The following is a 19,888-nucleotide window of genomic DNA, read 5'->3' on the forward strand; positions in this document are numbered from 1 at the left end:
ATGTGACACACACACACACACACACACTTGCACCCATATGCTACAATCCTGTAATAAGGACGTCATCATGATCTCCCCTCTCTCTCACATCCACAGGCTTTATTATAACACGCAGTTTAAGTGCAGCCTGCTTAGCCGCCATACAGTTTCATGTAGCCTTATAAAAAGGTGGCTCTTGTTGGTGTCATCCTAGCTGAAACACTTAGCGCAACTAGACATTTTTAAAAGTACCTCAGGTTGAAGGGGAACAGCTCCACCAAACAACTGCAAGCTAACAGTAGCATTAGCGGAGGATACTGTGCGGTGCAGCTGGCTCACTCACGCAGCTAGCTAAAGGTGCAGCTGTTGACAGGCAGCAAGCAACTCCACACAAACTGCACCGGCTCTCCGTCCATCCCGCCGGAGTAACGTCTGCGGCCGACAGGGGGGATATGAACGAGCTGGTGAAGAGTTTGCCCTCCCCGACTCTCCCGGGACTCCACCTGCCGTGTTTGGACACCCACAAAGGCTGGCTCTTTAAATGGACCAACTACCTGAAGGGCTACCAGCGGCGGTGGTTCGTCCTGAGTAACGGCCTGCTGTCCTACTACAGGTACCCCAGAGTCATAGCCGTGAGATGAACGTTACAGTATCTGACTTGTGAATGATAAAAATATTAATTTAACCGCTAACTAACCTGTGCTGTATGTTCTTCAGTACTGTAAACTATTTCATGCGGATTTCTCACAGGATTAAAATAAACTAGCTATATGTGGTCTATGTTATTAGGTTGTTAAATTAGTTAGTATAGCCAACTAGCTAGTCTAAGGCAGCTACAGTTGAATTTGGATTTTATTTGTTTGTTTCAATCAAACCACAAACAAATGACAAAGTATATGACTGTGATTGATAAAAAAAAGAGGCTATTTGTTACCTCTGCCTGTGAAATATAAAACAGTAACATTGTTAACAATGATAAAGATGTAAATAAGTATGTTCTATATGTATATGAAACAGAGGTAGCATGAAGGGTGCCATGTCATTATTACTGTGCTTTAAATACTTTTTATTTGTAGAATATTGCAGGTATCCCTTGTATGCACTGAATGATGTTACACGAGTGGCATGCAATGTGACAAACTGCTCCGTATATCCTCTCTCTATGTTTTGTATGTCCTTTACAAACCATAAGGGAATGAGACCATAATCATATAGGACAGGTCAAAGTGTTAAGCTTATTTTCCGAAGCCTGTAGAGAAATGTTGGCTGCAAATTAACCAAAGCTTGTTAGCAGTGATTTTAACATTTTAACAGTAGATTATTTTGAAATTACTCAAAAAATGGTGCTGCCCCATTTTGTAAATGGGGCGCATCAACATGGAGCCTGAGCAGAGTGTTCTGCTTCTGCACGGCACAACTAAGGACTCATCTTTTTTCCAACTTTTTGTTTGTTTCCAACAGGACTCAGGCAGAGATGGCACACACCTGTCGGGGCACCATTCCCTTAGCAACAGCGCACATCGAGGTGGGTGACACCTGCCACTTAGTGTTAACCAGTGGAGGCCGAAGCTACCACCTGAAGGCCACCTCTGAGGCAGAGTGTCAGCGATGGGTGTCAGCCCTGCAGCAAGCTAAGGCCAATGCAACTCTGCTGATGCACCACTCAGGTGAGATGGACATTTTATATTCTGTACGTTTATGCTCTGTACAGTGTGTTGGAGTGTCAGTGTACAAAATTTTGATGTCATTTTTAAGTGGTTACCAGCATGTGGGTGTTTGTACATATGCAGCACTGTCCTGGTGCAAAGGACAGTATGGTTCACTTGAGAAAGTCTGAGGTAGACAAGCTAATTTTAGCTGTAACCTGAATACAGGCTCCTGCAACCAAGACCCACTTACCTAAATGCCTTATTTTATTTATTTAGAGCCTTTAGTGTTATGTAAAGAATAAGCCACAAGAGGGCAGTGTTGATCAATGTGTTCTGATGGAAACGTCAGTTGGTGAAAAGGGTGTGATGTGGGTTAATTCAAAATCTGCTTTTAATCATGTCACTTTAAATTACTTCTTCCATCAGATCCCATTTCTCTAGCATTCACCATTAACTCATGGACCCAATCATATAATATAATATAATATAATATAATATAATATAATATAATATAATATAATATAATATAATATAATATAATATAATATAATATAATACAATGTTCTGTGCATCTGGGAGACATTTTTTGTGCACTGCTGTCTACCCTTATTTGTTCCTTGTGGATGCTCAGAAGAAAAGAAAAGATGCACAGTGGGCTTTTATCCCCCCGTCTTTACCTCCCTCTCTTCTGCACAAATGTGCACACACGCAGCTACCACCTCCATCCCACTCCTCCTCCTCCTTTCTCCCTCCCTGTCTCCTTCAGTATGACGACAGCGAGAGCTGAATGAGTTGACCTTCCTTTGGGCTCCTCCTACCATTCTGGTAGCAGGAGGGGTGAAAAAAAGAGAGAGGGTGTGAGGATTTTCATTGAAAACATTTTTCATCATACACTCTGTGTACAAAAGGGATACGAGAGCATCCTTTTCAATGAGTGTCACCTTGTAAGTAACCTGTTAATTATTTTAGAAAAGATAGAACAAGCATAAAGATAGAAGCTGTGTGTGTGCATGTTTGCTTGCATGCATGTGTGTGTGTGTTTGTAATTGTTTCAGAGTATCTGTTCGTGGAGTCCAGTAAGTTTGGCTGTATGAATTTGCTAATTTGATTTTTCACAGGACATAATTTGTTTTAAAAATAATGTCACCGCAATTGTTAAAGTCAGTGCAGAACATCAGTTCAATATTTAACTTAACCAGGACAATCACTCTCAGTAGAATGTGCCATATTTGTCTCTTTTGTTTCTGATTGATTTGAATCCTACTTTGTCTCAGGATCGTTACCGTAAAAAATCTGCTAGAGAAATCATTCGTGAGAGTTATGTGCCTTTAAGCACCTTTCAATGCTGAGTAAAAGGTTTGCACTTGCAGTATGCAAATCAATATTGTCTGTTGCTCTGACCATATTTGCATATGGATACCATGACTGTTTAATCAGGTGTTTATGCAGCATCTGCCATTGTGTAATAATGGACTTTCCCTTACTGGTAGTGATCAGAGCCAAATTACTTTAAGGATTTAAGGAGCTGAATGTATTTGAAAGATTTTGCACATCCTTACTTTATTTCTGAGGTTTGTCTTGTTGATGTGTTATTGTTGAACAAACTGTCTCTGTTTTCATGCATGTATGAGCACAGACACAAACCTTTGTGTTTTCTAGAGAAGTGAGTGATTTTATTACAAATTACTATTGCATGATTTGGTTATGAACTTAGTAGCAATAATAAAAGGGCTAATGGAATGGCTAAAAGTGGATTAGAGGAATTAGGTGGATGTTGCCAGCACCTATCTTGTAATAGCACCGCGCTATCTTTACACAACAAAAAAAAGTATAAATAGGCATGTTGTAAAGCAAAATTCAACCTCTCCCACAACCATTAAATCTGGAGAGAAGGTTTAACATATCTACTGTATGTGTGAGAGTGAATCCAAACAACTGCTACTGTGTCTACTGTGTAGCTCAGCAAGCTTTTAGCATATGACAGTCACACTTCAACTGTGTTGCAAAAGCTTTGAGTGCATCCCCCGATTTTTAATTCTGACTCTCTCTTCCTACACCGTGTCCATACTTTCGTTCCCTTCATCACCTGTGGGTGTGTTTTCATGATTCAACGATGAGTCACCAGTGTTGTCTCAGACTCTCCAGTGTCCAGTGTGAAAAATAAACTATTAGGACACCGACTAGACCAGTACCTCCTACATGCATATTGCTATTCCATGGATGTGTATTATAACTGAGAGAAGAAATGCACTTCCATATAAACAGGTTGGCTAGGAGCTGTATCAAATTCAGAATATAGTGTTTTAATGTGCACCTTGAGCACTATAAGTTAACATCCTCTTCTCTCTGCTGCATATGGGTCATGAAACCATTACAGATGCCTGAAGGATTTTTCACCCTCTCATTTTTAATCTTCTTCTCCTGAGACTGTGTTAATCCACTTTGCCCTGATTGTTTTTATTTCTTTTCCTCATTCATAGAGTGTAGTAGTTGGTTTGCCTTCTCTGCTACTCAGCATACACTGGCCTAGATTCAGTCGACGTACTCTGGAGTTTTCAGATTACACACACAATCTGTTTTTTTTTTTTAGCAGAGAAGATATTTTTGACCTAGAAAAGTTTCATTGCACAGGAATGATGGAGGCATTCGTTTTTTAAAGCTTGTTTATTTGTGTTGACATTTATAATTGTCTAGATTATGAAACCAGCCAATTTCATCTGAATGTATCCAATTTTATTAATTCATTCACTCATTTAATAATCTAATTTATCTGAATTTTAACTACTAACAGTAGAGCATTTAATGTGTAGGTCAAATCCAGGATCTTTTTTAAGCTAATGTCACTGAGAGGCTTTTAATAGAGCACAACGACCCACAATTACCCTCTCCAACACACGCACTCTTTTGCAGGTCCATTATTACAAACATGGGTGGACCACTATTATTCAAAGTATCCGTATTTATTTAAAAGTCTAGCCAAAATCCCAAGTGCCAGATATGGGAAGAAATGTTTGTAAAATTATGCATAATATGTCTAGAGCTTTCATTTGATGTCATGGCACAAAACAGTGATTTACCTTTAAAACCACACCAGGTAGACAGAGGAAAATGTTTTGTCTAACGTGTTCTGAAATTTGAGTTAAAAAGGGGGTTGCTATAAGAGTAAAAATGACAGATGTTGGGTTCCGATAGTCAAGGATCAGTATTTTTCTTTTGTGATGTCTAGTAATCAGTCCAGTCTCCTGCTCTGAGACTGACAGCTCAGCTCACGCCAGCGAGGGGTAGAGAGCGAGCAGGAAAAGGGTAGTGCGTCATCCTTTTTTCTCCCTTTTTTTCTAAAAATAGCCTTGCCTCCTGATTGCACAGGCCTGCGTTTCCAGGGCAACAGTGTTCATTCACAGGTTTCCGATCTTGTAGAGGAAGGGGTGTGAGGGATCAGGGTGTGAAGTGTTATTATCTTCCTCCATCCGTTTCCTGCAAACACTCTCTCAATTTTAATCTAAATTTAGATTATTAAATTCTGTGTACTACAGTACATCATCAACCCAACAAAATTGTTCAGATTTATAACCTTCAGTAAATTATGTGCACTGCCTTTTATGCTTTTTGTCTTTCTGTGAAGATGACTCAGGAGATGAAGGGCCTGTACCTCAGGAGGACCGAGCCCTAACCCAAGGGGTGCTCAAGAATCTGGCCGGCAAGCTAGATGACCTGAGCACCTGTAATGAGCTGATCGGAAAGCACGGCGCCGCCCTCCAGCGCTCCCTCAGTGAACTTGAGGAGCTGCGTGGATCCGCTGACAGCACAGACAAAGTGAAAACTGTTAATGAGCGAGCAACCCTTTTCCGCATCACCTCCAATGCTATGATCAATGTGAGTTCACGCAGTGCAAACCTCAGGTGGCACAACATCTATAAATGGGAAGCTGGTCAGTAAAAAATGTCTCGTTTAATGAGGGCAATGTGGCTTGAGGGCTTTGCCTGCATCTTTTGATGTGTGTTGTGCTCACACCTCAGGCTTGTCGTGACTTTCTGGATGTAGCAGAATCTCACAGCCGGAGGTGGCAAAAGGCCCTGCAGTATGAGAGAGAACAGCGTCACCATCTGGAGGAGACCATCGAACAGTTAGCCAAACAGCACAACAGCTTAGAGAGAGCCTGGAGGGAGAATCCCACCTCATACACAGGTGAGACATCCCCTCCGCCTGCCAAGTATTGTCTCACAGAATAAGCCCTCTTCTGGCAGGCAGTAGTGATGCGTGTCTATCACAGAAATGTGGCTCAGTCAGTCACATGCTAATTTAGCATGAATATTCAGGCCGTAGTTTGTATGGTGTGAGAAGCAAATATCTCATTACATGTCTTCCATCAGTGTTGGAGTGGGTCTACTTGTAATGACTGTTTCTTTTTGTTAGCATAGTCTTAGTTTTAGCACATACTCTATGGCACATGACTTTCTAGAGCCACATTACATAATTTTACAGTATTTGTAACTTACGCATCTGTAATCAAGGCAGCATCGACTGTAACTACTGGAAACAGTTACAAAGGTTAATAGTTATTTGTGTATTCCCATCATAAATTAGTTTTATGCAACAAAAAAGCAACTTGAAGAGCAATGAATGGGCAAATAACCTAAAAATTGCTTACTTACAGACATTTAAGGAATAATAATCAAGTTGAATTGAATAAATAAAATGTAATCAGCTTTACTGGACGGTCATAATCTAAGCTTTTGTTTGTATGTATGATTTGTATAGATCGAAGACACTCAGCTAACCCATCGTTTTGTCCTGCATTTGTTGTCGTAGGTGTGGAGCGGTCTCAGCAGGGGGATGCGAGTGATGAGAATGATGAGGCAGAGTTCTTCGATGCCATGGAGGACTCCCCTGCATTCATAACTGTGACTGCTAGCAGCAACATACAGCACAAGTGAGACTCTATACAGACTGATGTCAAAGCTCTGTCCTGTATGAATCTGAAATGAATTTAAATGATGTTGCTTTCTCTCAGGCGCTCAGGAAGTAATCAGAGTATGATGAGTGGAGGAATGTCCAATGACTGGACTCACAATGAGAACGTACGTCCCAAGCATGCTGATATTAATACAAGAAATATAACTTTTTGCTGCTATTTAAACCCACATGCACTTACACACATAAAAATGAATGTCTCATTTTCTGCATACACTAAATCTTTGTGTTTTCTCTCATTTTTTCAGGACACCTCAGGCACAAACCACATGCAGCTACGAAGAACAAGACGCAGTCGTATTCCTGACAAACCAAATTACTCTCTTAACCTGTGGAGCATCATGAAGAACTGTATTGGCAAAGATCTTTCCAAGATACCCATGCCTGTAAATGAAAAACTTGCAGTACAATTGACAAACAGCTACTCTAAATGGGAACTTACCTGCATTTGAATTTGAAATGCATTTTATTTCTGCTTGTGATTGCAGGTAAACTTCAATGAGCCATTGTCAATGCTGCAGCGTCTGACTGAGGATCTGGAGTACAGCGAGCTTCTGGACCGGGCAGCTCGCTGCGACTCCTCTTTGGAGCAGATGTGTCTGGTGGCTGCCTTTTCTGTCTCCTCCTACTCCACCACAGTCCACCGTACAGCCAAGCCCTTCAACCCTCTTCTGGGGGAGACTTTTGAGCTAGATCGACTGGATGAGTATGGTTATCGCTCCATCTCTGAGCAGGTGAGGCAAAGACAGACATGGATGCATATCCTTACAAGCGTCTTTTACACACACTTATATGAAGATAAAAGTACCTCTAGTGACAATCAAACATAAACACAGTATGATATATATACCGCCTCTGCTGACAACCAGCTGATGTCATTCACTCTCAGGTCAGTCATCACCCACCCGCTGCTGCCCACCATGTGACATCACAGCGAGGATGGACGCTGTGGCAGCATATCACTATTGATAGCAAGTTTCGTGGGAAATATATTTCTGTCATGCCATTAGGTAAGAAACAATTAAAAGTCCGAAATTTATCTTGAAGTAGTGCAGTATACAGTATAATATACACCATTACAAGACACCCAGATGTGATCTGTAAATACACAAAAAATATTTGTGCAAACAAGAATAACTAAATGTAACATTATGCACCCTTTTGATAATAGTGTGTCTTCCTTGTCTTCTCTGTAGGAAACATCCACTTGCAGTTCCACTCAAGCGGCAACCACTATGTGTGGAGCAAAGTGACTTCAACGGTGCACAACATTATTGTGGGAAAGCTTTGGATTGATCAGGTGTGCACCTCTCAAGGGCTTTCCAACGTTAACTGTCAAAACGCAATGTGTCCCTGACTTTGCGTTTGGATTTGTGCTTATTTTTAGACCAGAAAAAAAACAAACAAAACAACAAACTAAACAAGGCAACAGAAAAGATGATTGGTGTTCAGAAAGACAAAATCGACAGAAATTATAGTAAACTTGCTTTTTATCATTGAGTAGGTGTGTGTGTTTTGTGTCACTGAGGAAAGTAATTTGGGTCATAATACTCTTTTATGTCACATCTGTTTTCCTGTCTGTTGCTGTTGGCAGACTGGGGACATTGACATTGTAAATAACACTACCAAGGACACCTGCCGTCTCAAATTCTCCCCCTACAGCTACTTCTCCAGAGAAGTCCCACGTAAAGTGAGTGTGTTGTGCCTTTTCATTTTATAATGAGTTGTTTCAAACGGGAGACACACAGTTAGCATCTTCGTTGGTTGTCTTCATTCATATTTCACAGCATTTACACAGCAGGACCATGTTGTTTCAGCAGATCTAGCATCACTCTTGCCTAACAGTGGTTCCCAGTATGTTTAACAAATCTTGTATCCTCTATGCACCAAGCTGTGAATGTATCAATGCCCAGCAGTCAGAGTGTGCATGTAACCGATCTCCTCCTGTGTATCATCTTCTCTGGTGTCTCTAGGTGACAGGAGTGGTGGAGGACAGAGAGGGCACAGCCCATTACATCCTGTCAGGAACTTGGGACGACAAGATGGAGAGTGCCAAAATAGTGGACAGCAGTCACGGATGTGGAGGCTCTGAAGGCAAACAGAAGACAGTTTATCAGACTCTTCAGCCCAAATTGTTGTGGAAAAAATATCCTCTCCCGTATGTTTATCTTATCTAATACATTCATTCCTCACTCTTGTGATCTGTCCTGCTCTGTTTCTCTTTCCTCTCTGCCTGTCCATTTGTCTTATTGTGAAATCTCTTGTATCTTTCGCTCTCCAGAGATAATGCAGAGAACATGCACTTCTTCTCGTCCTTGGCTCTGACTCTCAATGAACCAGAGGAGGGTGTAGCACCCACAGACAGTCGTCTGCGGCCAGACCAGAGGCTAATGGAGGCAGGCCTGTGGGATGAAGCGAACGTCCAGAAGCAGCGTCTGGAGGAATGTCAGAGGCTGGAGAGGAAGAGAAGGGAGGCGCAAGCCAATCAGGCCCTGGAGGAAGGTGAGAACACGTGAATCACCAAGAATAAGAGGGCTTAATATAAAACAACCTGCATTTAACATCTTACAGGGTACTCACCTTCAACACTTTTGGGTGGGACATGTACTGTCAAGATGTAAACTGCACTTAAAACTGTAGATGCAGTACTTGACAAGTAAAATGACTGTCTCATATATTGTATTGTATATAAGGAATTTATTGAAGAAAGCTTTTCTTTCTGTCTTTTCTCTCTTTATTTCCTTACACCCTTTTTACTGCCTGTCTATCTAACCTTTTTTTACTTCCTTTTTCTTCTTTACTCACTTACTTCCTTCTTTATTTCCATACTTTCTTTCATTTCTTACTTGCTTACTTCCTTCCTTCTTCACTTCTTTCTCACATCCTTTTTTCTTTACTTCCTTATTTCTTTCTTACCTCATTTTTTTCCATTGCTTTCTTTACTTCCTTACTTCTTTCTGTACTTTTTTATGTGTTAAACTGCTCAACTCTTGCAGAACATTTCAGCTTGTACTCTGCTTTCTTTATTTTTTTAGGCTTTTTAAAATATTGTGCTTTTTTATTTTCTATAAAGTGTACAATAGTCAGAGTGTACAGCATTAGTAAGACAAACATTTAAGTCATGTCTTAAGAAAACCTGATTCTGTGTCATTAGGGCAAGACATTGAGGGTTACCAGGCACTATGGTTTGAGAAGAGAACAGATGAATCAACAGGAGAAAGCACCTATGTCTACAGGGGTGGCTACTGGGAGGCCAAAGAAAGACAGGACTGGAGCCAGTGTCCTGAGATCTTTTAGGACAAAGGTTCCCCCATCAGACTGGCTGAGTAGCTCCTCCTGGTGTAAGGATACCCTGTGAGTTATATATTTGTGTGTGAATGTGTGTGAAGCAGCTAGTGAAAGTAGCCATCACTCCCAGAATTTCAAGCACAAAACATGCTCCTGCTTCCACTTATTGATCCGCTCTTTTCTGCTGTATCGTAACTTGTGTTTTCAGAGTGCATGGCCTCAGTTGGTGTGCATTGTGCGTTTGCTTATACAGCACTGAGAAGAACTAGTTGAACTAGGCATGAGTTGAGTGCTCATGTGTGTCATTGTGTGTGTGGGGCTTACATATTGACAGAGGAAATACTTCCATGCCAAAACACACATTTCCATTGTTATGTTAATGGATATCTTTGGGGCACAGAGTGGTACAAGAACTGAATTTCCTGAAAACATGTTCCTCATGTGGGGCTCTAACAGAGACAGAACTTTGTTTATTGATCCCCCTGGTTCTTGGGGATTTTTGTTATTCTACTTCTTGAAAATAAACTGCATCTTCAAGGATTTACACTTTTTGTCCAGTCTTGGACAAATTTGTAACAGCTGGCCCTGTGTTACAAACCGGGGGCAAAGGGTCTACCTGAAGACGCTGTGAAGCTGCATGAAATGTTGGATCCAGTATTTTTGGGGCTTTGCCCGTCCTAAGGACTAAACGGACATCTCGACCTCTGCTGCATCTATTTTAACCACGTTCTTTCAAATTTGTCTCTCACAAGTCGCCAACTTTATGGAAGCGCAATAGTAAATCGCTGGCTTACCACTTCACACCACAATTTTCTGACTGATTTCCCTCTTACTAATAAATTTGCTAAGCCTGGCGGATTCTTGAGCGAGGGATTATATTGGTGCTCAGTTTTAGCCTTAATTATGTATTGAAGTAGTAATTCCCTAGTAATCACTGCATCTAAACTCATAGCTATGCTATGTTTTTCTTTTGAGGGGACTAATATGTGTACTTTAAGGTGACTTTTATTTTGTTTAAAATTGACTCAAAATGTCAGGGTTTATCATCTTGGTAAGTAGCAACAAACTTGTTTCCCCTAGTTAAAGCAGTTGAAATGGCTAGCTCTGTGAGCGATTTCTATCTAAAAAATTGTGTTGCGTTATATGGACATGTCAGCGATAACACCACTGCACAATCACTTGAGAGGAACCCACTCCCAAGTCAGAAAGGTGTTTTATGCGGCAGGAAATCTATGTTTTAGTAACAGTATTCCATTAGTTCAATGCTGGTTATGTAAAGAAATCTGACTATACACTTAAATCAAGCCCCACAAACCAATTAAAGAAAAGTTTAACAATACATGAGCTAATGCTTTTGTGTGGAAGCAAACACTAGTGTAGATTAGTAGTAAATATACATGCTGTAACCAATAATAACCTATTTATTTATTGTTTTCAGCTCACTGTGTATGACACCATGTATGACTGCCTGATTGTTTTTGGCTTGTATATAGCAATAATAGAAATAGAATCACCTCATTTATAATCACTATAAGAAATATTGGTTCACATTACTTGAACATTCACATTTTGGCCACTACTTAAACTCTGTTTGTGTATATATTATATTAAATAAAGCTAAAATTCCACACCAGTTAATGAGATGTTGGGGAAATAAAATTCTGAATATAGGTTTATAAGATAGTATACAATACTGCAGATAAGGTGTTGTTCAAATAAAGCACAATGTTATGTTTACCTGCAGGAATTGATACATGAACTAAAAGCTTTTCATGGCAACCTATATTGTAGCTATGCATGGTTTTAGAGTGCTTGAGCACCTCTGTAGTGAAAAGCCTCTTCACCTAGTTAATCATCTGTGGACACTTACTGAAACATGATGTGAACTCACCTTTTGTGCCCGATGATCTCAAAGATTTTACATTTTTGAGCTCAAATAAAGACATAAAGCTGTCGCTGTGCTTTTGTTTATCGTCAAAGCAATATTGTTTACTGAAATACTTACAAAGGAAATTTGGAACAAATGCAGGATTTAAGAAATGATACAAAGGTGATTTAGTTTGCTTGAATTTGTTGGGAAGGACAAAATCTTCGTGACTTGTGTTTCGTTTCTGCGAAATGTTAGTTTATCTGGTAAAAAATCTACCAAGTCAAAAGGGCTTTTGACTGTAATGTCACTTCTCCAGTATGCAGTGTAGACACACTCTGTGAATATATAGTTTTTAAAGTACACTGAGTGTACACTTCCTGTTCTGGTATGTGTATCAAAGACAACTAGTTTGATTCACTTCATTTGCTAAATGGGGAAACAAAGAAAAGATAAACCCACTGCATTTGCACCTGAACTCACCTGTCATCAATACATGAACCACATTTCATGCTGGGTATCACAATAAAATTTATAGCAGAAAAAGCATGATTAACAAACCCCATCTCTTCTTTTAGAAAAAAGTATATCCTCTGCACAAAACGTTCGGGTAATGCAAATTAGACCCTGCGGTTACTTCTTCTGCGTGTCAGCTAACTCATCCTGAACACCTCGTATGACAAGCCATGACAGGAACGTTATTCTTAATTTTCATTGGATGGTTCATGAGCATGTGAGGCTCCAGCACTTAAAAACCTAAAACCAAGGGAGCGGTTCACAATGCACTTAATAAGCCACCTATAAATGGGTAACATTGCCCTTTAAATAAGCCATCCAATAACACCGGAGTGCGTCCGCCGCCTCGGCTTGGCTGACAGCACTGTGAACAAGTGACGGATATTTAGGGGGATGCTACCCGGTGCTGTCGAGGTACCCGTCGGATAACAAGGTAAAACAAACCGACGGTCATCAGGAAATGTCACTGACTGCGGTTGTAGTGTTGCTCACATTCATTGTGCGAACGGATGCCATCACCGCCTCTAGCCAGGAGTAGCGGCTGTTGTTGTTGTTTTGTAGCTAGCAAGCCGACGCTAGCTAACAAGCGTTACCTCTTCACAGCTATAGAGAGGGTTGCTAGCCAACGTTAGCATGGCAGTATAAGCACAAACAAGACGTCCAGCTGTCTGGTGTCGAGTGACAGCTCGGTACGTTGCAGCGGTCACCTAACTAAACCCACCCCCTTGACGTTAGGCTTTAATTTTGTCAGACAGAGGGAGTGTTGTGTTAGCGGTTACCGAGCCGCCCAGGTGTTAGACACGAACCGGCATTAAATCAAAACCGCTCAACATCACAAATGAAAGAGCTGGCTAACGCAACATGGTGTAGGCTGTACCTGGCAAGTTCGTGTTTAGGGACAGCAGTGTGAGTTGTCAGGGTTTCCCCTGATTCACTGCTTGGTAAGGGAATCACAAGATCTCATCTGGCAATGAAGTAAGCTGCTATTTAAAGCCAACGTGGAGGAAAAATAACACAACTCATGTGAGCTACTGCGTCGTCTGATATTTATTACATTAAGTAAAGACAGACATGAAGCCTGCTACCCGAGTTGCCCCTTAGTGTTTACTACACTACTGGGGATTTTGGTGCATTAAGTCGTCACTGTCAGTGCTATAACCAATTGTCCCCGTCCCTGTCGTGGAGAAGGCAGCCCGCCCTTCTCTCCTCTTCTCTTTCCTCTCGTCTTCGTGCCCTCCTGGTCCAGCACATGTCATTTTTCCAGCGCAGGGTAAGTTACGCAACGAGCCCGTCATGCAAAATAGAAACACGTGTCTGTAGGCGGTGCAGAAAGATTCAGGTTTGCTGAACAGCCACTGCTGGCTAACACCGCAGAGGAGATAAATAGCCGTGTCGCAGGTTATTCTCGCGTGTTACAGTCCCAAAATTGCCGGTGTGATCGTGAATTGCAATTGGAGATGAGAGGAAAGGACTTAACATGTGGTTTCCTTTCAGAGAGGACGATGATACGAACATGATCAGCGCCGATGGCTTCACAAAATGCGAGGCGACTCTGCAAGACGGAGGCAGGAGGAGGCCACCCGCAGAGATGCTCCATCTGTTGTCAGCCGTTATTGTTTGGCTGGTGACAGGGACCACCATCTCCAGCCTCAACAAATGGATATTTGCCGTGTACAACTTCAGGTACCCTCTGTTGCTGTCAGCGCTGCACATGCTGACAGCCATAGTGGTGGACTATGGGCTGATCAAACTGCGGGTGATCCGGCAGAGAGGGGCTGGAGAGCAGGACCTGACCCCCAGTGCGAAATGTAAGGTGTTCCTGTTGAGTCTGACATTTTGTGCCAGTATCGCCTTTGGGAATATGGGTCTGAACTATGTCCAGCTGTCGTTTGCACAAATGATCTATACCACCACCCCACTCTTTACACTGGCGATATCCACGCTGATCCTGGGCAAGCAGCATCACATCCTCAAATACACAGCCATGATGCCCATCTGCCTGGGAGCCTCTTTCAGCATCATGGGAGAGGTCCAGTTCGATCAGACCGGCTGCTTCTTTGTGTTTGCGGCAACCATGTTGAGGGGCGTCAAGTCCATTCAGCAGAGTGAGTGCCACTTTTACTGTATTACATCAGTGTTTCCTGTCCAGTTTGTCACTTCAGACTGTTGATGTTAACTTGTTGTTGTTGCTATAGAACTTAACCTTTGTCAATATACTGGAAAACTCATCTCAAGTCACATACATCAGAGCTTATTTTAGTGATTACCTTCAGACACCCAAACAGTCTGCTGCCATGGAACTTTTTAGTGATTCACTCCTCAGTCCAGTGACACACCCATCCATTTAGGTGGAATGTCACAGTGGCACATTTTTGGTTTCCTATGAAACATGATACAAACATCATTACATGCCTATGAGTTAGAGGCGGAAGGGTTTATGCACACCCTGGACATGTGATGATTTGTGTTGTCTGTTTATGTTGGTTTTTGAATCATTTCTGAATCATTTTGAATCAAGTTTTTCTTATTTCCTACGTATCAGTTTTCTGAATCTTGCTGTTACTGAGTGGATTATTTTGGGAGAGTAGCTTTCAGTACAAAACACCCATTCTGAAACTGAATGTATGGCTGTAGTTTCAGTGAAAACATCCTGTGAATAAGATCTAATGTATCTAATGTTCTGTACTGCAAGGGAAGCTCTTTGTGGGCATAATTACTTTAAAGTTGGTTTCTGTGTGCACTGGATTAGGCTCTTTAAGGTCTCCACAATATTGGTCTTGTCAGAGAAGAAAAAAAAGAAAGGAATGAGTTTCTAAAAATACATGGAGGCCCTGTATTCAGTTGTTGCGTAACTCTAAAGCAGATATTCATTTTTTTCTCAGAGGGATGTTATTGTTAAATACCTTGTACCTGGAGGAGCAGAGGTGCCTGACAGTACAGACGCAGACTTGTGACTGAGTCGTCATTTTAAATCTCCAAATGCTCCAGTAAATCTGCTCAGTGAAAAACAGTACACAGCTGCAGGTGTTTCCAGTTAAATGAGAGTAAATATACATACAGGAAAGAAAATGTAAGTCCTGCCTTTGTCCTTGACACAATTTGTAAACACGGTCCAGCAGATTGAAGCTCTTCCACATCACTTTTGTTTTTAGTCATGACCAGAACGTTGAGGTCCATCCTGAGGGGCCAAACTAACTGCATAATACTGTGTCAGTTTTCAACAAGCTATTTCCATCCTCTCTCACTTGATGTTGTAAGAGTTTCCCTTTATAAGTTTACTTTTCTCTGACACTTCTTTTTGTTTAAAGGTCCAGAGTCAAAGCAGGTTTCACAGGATTGAAAAAGTGTTCAAGCTGCCTCAGCTCTCACTAAAACATCTAGACTCTTCAATAGATGTGCTTTGCTTCCTAAATGTCCACACATCAAGGCACCTTACACATAAGAGTTTTGCATAATATCCTGTCATTTTCCTGCTCTCAGACAGCATCTAAGCTCATTGTCCTTTGAATGAACTGACCAGTGAACAGAACAGAGTCTCCATTTGTTATTTTGACTAAGAGAAAACACAGGGACCTTCTGTCCAACCAAACAGTTCACTGAAATATCATGCATTTCTCAAAATATTTAAGGTAAGAAGCAGGTCTTGCATTTGCTGACTCAGTTTTGTTTTTGACCTCTCTGAGGTCTTCTGCACACATTTTTGTGTTTACTTCAAATAGAGAAATTGTCTGACGCTATTTGTAAATCCAGTAAATCCAGTGTCCAGACAAAATCTTGATTTGCACATGGCATTGTACACTATATGGACAAAGTAATGGGATGCACCCCTTTTATTATTGAATTCACATGTGGTCTGGGGCTGCTCTTTATAGTTTGGGCTTGGCCAACTACTTAGGGAAATTTTAATACGGTACTTCAGCATGCCAAGACATTTGGGACAATGCAATGCTTCCAACTTTGTGGTAACAGTTTGTTGAAGGCCCTTTTCTATTCCAGCATGACTGTGCGCCAGTCCACAAAGCAAAGCTCCATAAAGACATGATTGGATGAGTTTGTTGTGGAAGAACTTGACTGGCCCACACAGAGTCCTGACCTCACAAATGCTCTGCTGCATGAATGGGGAAAAAATCCCCACAGAAATACTTCAGAGTCTTGTGGAAAACCTTCCCAGAAGAGTGGAAGCTATTATAGCTGCAAAGGAGGGACTAACTCTACTCTCAGTGCTGTCCCAATACTTTTGTCTATACAGTGTATGTCAGCATACAATATGTTTGTAACCATTGCATATATTTCTCTGTTTACTCAGGCATCTTACTTCAGGAGGAGAAAATCAACTCTGTGTTCCTGCTCTACCTAATGTCCATTCCTAGTTTCTGCATATTGGCTGTGGCAGCTCTGGCGTTAGAAAACTGGGCTATGCTGGAGTCGCCGCTGCATTATGACCGCCACCTGTGGGTCTTCATCTTGCTGAGCTGCCTGGGCTCAGTCATGTACAACTTGGCCAGCTGCTGCGTCATCACTCTCACCTCTGCCGTCACTCTGCATATACTTGGCAACCTGAGCGTCGTCGGGAACCTGCTGTTGTCTCAGCTGCTTTTCGGCAGCGAGCTGTCTGCCCTCAGCTGCGCCGGCGCCGTTCTGACCTTGTCTGGCATGCTTATCTATCAGAACTCAGAATTTATCGTCAGCTACCTGGACGCACGCAAGGCCAAAGCGAAAGAGTCTGGACAGGTGGATTTTCACACTGCAAGCGGAGAGGCCTTGGACAAAGAAATATATCAACAGGAAGACAAGATAGACTGAACTGACAGGATGAAGGAGAGAATAAAATAGTAAGGGATAAAATGGTCGAGTGTGAGATCTCTACCCTTTATGTGGTCAAGAGCAGCAGAGGGAGTGTGACCTTATAAGGCCATCGTCACTGATGTGATAGATCAGCCTTTTTTTCTAACTTCCTCACTGTGCCGGTTCGTTTCTCAAACAGTAGTTGAGTCTGCTGAGAGGAAAGGGTTGCTTTTATTTATCATAACGATGGTTTAAATTCTCTCCTTCATCTGTAAATCCCTCATATATAGCCTATAGCGGTATATGCATGCATGAGCACACTAAACTGTTTGATACCTCATGAGGTATTCACACTGTCACTCATACTACTTCACTGTGAAATCGTTCTCATTTACAGAGGGCTCTGATCGAGGTTTTGGGTAGCTGTCGTGGATATTGTAGGCCACAGAAAGGCATGTGTGACATGCGGGGGCGGGGCATAAAGGGCACGCCACCTCGGATCTTAACAGGCACAATTTATATTAAAAATATATATTAATAGTACTGTTACCTGACATTCACCTGGCCCTGTCATGGTAAGGGACTGGGTTTTTGGCAGCTATTTTTTTTTTTTTTTGTATATGAAGCAAGAAGCTTCTTAAATGAGGACGCTAAAATTTTTGTTTGGAGGTAAAAAATTCCAGTGATCGACAAAGCCAACATTTCAGTGCATTGAGACGCCTCTGTTCCTCTACTGAAGCACATTTTAAATAAGAGGCCTGAGCTCCGTGTTTTATTCATCCCCCTATGAACCTTAATGTGGCTTCCCACTTAAGGCCCAGATTTTGTTCTCATACCAGCTTGAAAAGATGGTCTCTGTAGAGTTAGTCTAATTATTTCCAACTTTTCCAACAGTGCCGCTCATTGCGGCATTCCTTGATAATTAGCTTCACAAGTTCTCTAAGGAGTGTCACTCAACTTTAGCTGTCTTTTCCCTGTGGTGCAGATGAGGGGAAAAAATTGAGCTGTCCTTTTAAGGCTGTTACTTAAATCCTAATACATGTCATCTAGTTAATTGGTTGGTTTAGTTTTTCCCCTTTTTGTGGGTGACTTTTTTTCTTTGAGACTAAGTTACCGACACATCTTGGAGAGCTGACCTCTGCTGGACAGTCTTATATTTTCACTCAGTATTAAAAACCGTTTTACTGACATGATTTAACTTTGTGACAAAACATATTTCATTTCCATTTTTTAATATGTATGTAAAAGAAGAAGACGATATTTATTTTTGAATGGCCGTAGCCATTGCTGGCTTTGTAATGCTATAGATTTGGTCCTCATGTGTTTTGCACATGCAAACATGAAATATTAGATGGCACCAGTCTTTCCCCTCTCTTTAGGGAAAAGTCAGGCTGGGCAGAAGACTGCATGCTGCTGCTCCTGAAATATCTTTTTTGTAATGCCTATTACTCTACTCTCCCTCCTACATGATATGCCAAATGTTGACTTTGAAAGCTTTTTTAGCCACATTATGTTCTTATATTGGTTCTGTCAGTGCCAGACACACACAGTTTGAGTTCTCTCAAACCAACAAACAAAGCCATACATAGATTTTATGTTAAAATATTTTTATTTAACATATCACTGATAAAGTTTCAAGGGTGCCATCCATAAAATTACATTGTCCCCGAGCGTCACATCATAGGAATCTCATATGTCCCCAGTCAACTGAAAACAAACTGTTTTATTTTCGCAGTTTGATAAATTGCTTTGTTGGTTTAATACTTCAGAATAATAAATGGTGTTGTCGGCGATCTTCAGTTACAGGGTTAAATTCTGTGTACAGCTGATCATTTCACTGGTTTTACATTATGGAATACCTCACCTTATAGAGAACTTGATATGCTGTTGGGTTCATTGATATTTGACTGAAATCAAGCAGCTTTTCAACAGCTACAATAAAACTGCAGCATTAGAATGATAGATTTTATTGTGGTCAGTAGAGAAGTGTGATCACAGATGTCATCATTTTAAAATACAAGTTCCTGTTTGATGTTTGGTGGGTTTGGCTGCTTGTTTTCAGTGATATGTTGAGTAGATTATGAGTGTGGGACAAAGCAGCTGTTGCACTGATGAGGTACGAAGACACTGCCCTCAAGGCATACGGTTTCTGTGTACATACTGGTTTTGGTTGTTTGCAAAGCTAGTTTGGTGTAAATAGTTATTTTATTATATTTATGAATTTTATGGTCATAATATGGCTGGTTTAAACTGTACAGGTTTAAGAATGAAATGTTTGCCTCATGCCTTATCACATAATGTTGACGAGATAGGAGCGATTCGATTTGTCATTTTGTCAATAATATTTTGGCTAATTCTCTCTGCCAACAGCAGCCACAGGTGCTTGTGTTTAGGGGAAAAGATGTGGGAGACTCAAACACACATGATCTGTAACTGCCTGAAAAAGATGGACTGGTACAATAAACAATAATGAAACAACCACCTCATTACTGAGTCCATGTTGTTGCCTAAATTACATAAGTGTGAACGGACATGAACATTTTATTTTTTAAATAATCCTGTTCCCAGTTCTGTTTTTGAAATTTGTGACTTCAAAATTCTAAATTCACGTTATGTGATATGTGTGTTATTTGAAGCTATGAATAGCTTTTTCACATTTGTAATTAGTGAACAGTAATTTCCAATTTACATATGAAACCATTCAATGACATTCAGGAATATACAAGACATGGAAATGGTGAAAATATTATAGTAAAGCTGCCTTTTGGGCTGCAACTAACATGTTTCATTATCCATTGATCTGTTGATTTTGGTAAAGGTTCAAGTTAATAAA

The 19,888-nt window shown here is 41.0% G+C and overlaps 2 protein-coding genes across 4 annotated transcripts; both read left to right on the top strand.

Annotated features, from left to right (window-relative positions):
* The first annotated feature begins 72 nt into the window (after nucleotides 1-72).
* On the top strand, nucleotides 73-11,624 carry LOC124051816 (oxysterol-binding protein 2-like). Its single transcript, XM_046375507.1, has 14 exons — nucleotides 73-592; nucleotides 1,441-1,646; nucleotides 5,251-5,501; nucleotides 5,645-5,813; nucleotides 6,438-6,558; nucleotides 6,640-6,706; nucleotides 6,848-6,985; nucleotides 7,088-7,333; nucleotides 7,489-7,609; nucleotides 7,796-7,899; nucleotides 8,194-8,289; nucleotides 8,573-8,757; nucleotides 8,881-9,101; nucleotides 9,754-11,624. Exons 1-14 carry the CDS (start codon nucleotides 432-434, stop codon nucleotides 9,894-9,896), a joined length of 2,229 nt encoding a protein of 742 aa, XP_046231463.1. The 5' UTR covers nucleotides 73-431; the 3' UTR covers nucleotides 9,897-11,624.
* Nucleotides 11,625-12,448: 824 nt separating this feature from the next.
* slc35e4 (solute carrier family 35 member E4) lies at nucleotides 12,449-19,541 on the top strand. Of its 3 annotated transcripts, none has more exons than XM_046375509.1 (3): nucleotides 12,449-12,703; nucleotides 13,765-14,375; nucleotides 16,577-19,541. In XM_046375509.1, the coding sequence occupies exons 2-3, from the start codon at nucleotides 13,784-13,786 to the stop codon at nucleotides 17,071-17,073; spliced, it is 1,089 nt and encodes a 362-aa protein (XP_046231465.1). In that variant the 5' UTR covers nucleotides 12,449-12,703; nucleotides 13,765-13,783; the 3' UTR covers nucleotides 17,074-19,541. The 3 variants fall into 3 exon arrangements, with proteins under 3 accessions (XP_046231465.1, XP_046231466.1, XP_046231464.1); XM_046375510.1 differs by lacking the exon at nucleotides 12,449-12,703 and adding an exon at nucleotides 13,549-13,668; XM_046375508.1 differs by lacking the exon at nucleotides 12,449-12,703 and having other exon boundaries at nucleotides 13,680-14,375.
* Nucleotides 19,542-19,888: the final 347 nt, after the last annotated feature.

Source organism: Scatophagus argus, chromosome 20, assembly GCF_020382885.2.
Source record: "Scatophagus argus isolate fScaArg1 chromosome 20, fScaArg1.pri, whole genome shotgun sequence".
NCBI lineage: Eukaryota > Metazoa > Chordata > Actinopteri > Scatophagidae > Scatophagus > Scatophagus argus.